This window comes from Perkinsus marinus, assembly GCF_000006405.1.
Source record: "Perkinsus marinus ATCC 50983 genomic scaffold scf_1104296959642, whole genome shotgun sequence".
Lineage (NCBI taxonomy): Eukaryota > Perkinsozoa > Perkinsida > Perkinsidae > Perkinsus > Perkinsus marinus.
The window spans coordinates 1-2,087 of record NW_003206344.1 but is presented as its reverse complement, the minus strand read 5'-3'; the positions used below and the strand labels follow the sequence as shown (position 1 = coordinate 2,087).

Genomic DNA, 2,087 nt, shown 5'->3' with positions numbered 1-2,087 from the left:
TGTTCCACATCTCGATAACAAATAAATTAAAGTTTCACGCCCGAATATATAACACTTGGTCGTTTTCTTGTAAATTCATACCAACACATGTGATGAATAGCAATGCAGTTCCACCCGTTACAAACGCAACATTTGCTAGTTAGACGGTCACTGTGCCAAAAAGTGGGAAAAATAACCCGAACGGAGCGATTTCGACTTCCCGATACTATTACTACATGTCAAAGAGAATCAACCGAGAGCAAATCATACCACAACGCTAAGACTGCCATTATAGGGAAGCAACGGCTCCTGGCGACTAGTAATCGATAATCCATAATGGATTACACACCGTCCGAGTTCATTAGTCGTGAATATCAGCGACTGTACAGTGTACACCGTCAAGTCTATTGAAATTATTACATCTCATGAAAATGCTAAGGTATGACGATTCGACAGAAGCCCACTAAGCACGAAAGGGTGATATATCCCTACCGTGACTTAAACTGATCAAGTTCAAGTAATAAGATCTTCCTCTTGTTTGAGAGTGGACTTAGAAGCCTTAGAAGTGACCTCCTCCTCCCCTTCAGAACCGCGTATACCTCGCAACCATCTATCGAGTATCGAACCAGAAGTAGCCGAGGTATCGTCTCCATCGGAAAAGATACGCTCGTTCATCCTGGCATTAGGTATCAACCAGAGAAAGAAGACGGATGTGGTACTCAAGCCTATCAGTATCAATGACACGATCCATAGGTTGTCAAACTGCTGCGATTCGTCAACACCAGGTAGGCCTCGTGGGACCACGCCTAAGGATTGGCTGATGAAGCCTGCAATAGGCTTCGTAACATTCTGGGCGTAGTTAGATAAGGATGCCAACAAGGCAAACATAGTAGCTTCCATATTCTTAGGGCATAAATGAGACAGTATAAGGAATCCTGGCATGAATTGTATCATAGATACCGCGGCCACTAGGGCTGTGCTGCCTATAGCGAAGACCTGATCGGGGATTCCGATACGGACATTAAGTCGAGAGAAGATGATAGGGTCGCCTAGTTGCAAGATCACCAACATTGCCGTCATCGATAGATAAACCGTCCGATACTTCCAACCCTTCATGAACTTACCGAAAGCAAAAAGGGCGAGAACTGAACAGAGTTGTCCAACGGCCCCCAGTACTGAACCGAAGAAAACGTCGGAGAAATGCGGTCCAGCGGGATACTGGATGGAGTCGTCGGTGTAGAAGTAGATCGAGGGACCACCAATAGCGATAATGGTCACTTGCGATATCGCATTGAACAACATCAACTTTCCGATCACTGGCTTCATCACAGCAAATGCCGAGCCAGTGAGGAACATCAGGCTCAAAAAGCCGGCCACGAAAGTGACCGTATTCGAGGCCGCTAACAAGCCGATGATAGAATAAGCCACGGCCATAACTCCGACCACAACCGACAGAATGGCAACAGTCGTCTGATTTCTCCACAAATGCTCACGATGAGCTTTGACTTCTTCTTTAGTCACTCGCTTCTCCTCGAAGAAGTTTAGCGTCGCGGGTATGATAACAGTAGAAGATGTGAAAATCGTTGTCAGAATTGCCCACTGTGCACCACCAAGGCCCCACACTCCATCGGCATTCTCAACAATGAACCCGACGAGCAGCGTCGCGATGAGACCCAGTAGCTGATTTCCGACCCAAACGTAGCTCACCAGAGCCGGTCCAGATTTGGGGACAGCTGGTAAGCGGCTAGAGTATGTTGCCTCAGCAAGCAGGTCATACCCCATCAACTGAAGGTTCGCCATGAAAAGCCCAACCGTCGCAATCGGCGCATTGCTCTCGACCAGGTTGAGAGATACTGCCAGGATGGTACCGACTAGACCGAGGACGCTTACGATCATCATGTAAGGGAGCTTGTGGTAACCAAAGATGGCAAAAGAATCGGATACCACGCCGAGCCAGGGCTTCATCGCCCAAGGCATGAAAACTACCGAAGAATATCGATCCATATCTGGACCACTCACGTTCATCGCACGAAAATAGAACGGAGTAACAACAGACAGCATGATGTAGCTATAACCCTTAGCCCAGTGGTTGGTAAAGTGTAGCATTG

General features: G+C 47.4%; 1 protein-coding gene across 1 annotated transcript; it reads right to left on the bottom strand.

Moving 5' to 3' along the window:
- Positions 1 to 175: 175 nt before the first annotated feature.
- Pmar_PMAR019491 (conserved hypothetical protein) lies at positions 176 to 1,983 on the bottom strand (the record flags this gene model as incomplete). Its single annotated transcript, XM_002773034.1, has 1 exon — positions 176 to 1,983. The coding sequence occupies one exon, from the start codon at positions 1,981 to 1,983 to the stop codon at positions 493 to 495; it is 1,491 nt and encodes a 496-aa protein (XP_002773080.1). The 3' UTR covers positions 176 to 492.
- Between the last annotated feature and the right edge of the window lie 104 nt (positions 1,984 to 2,087).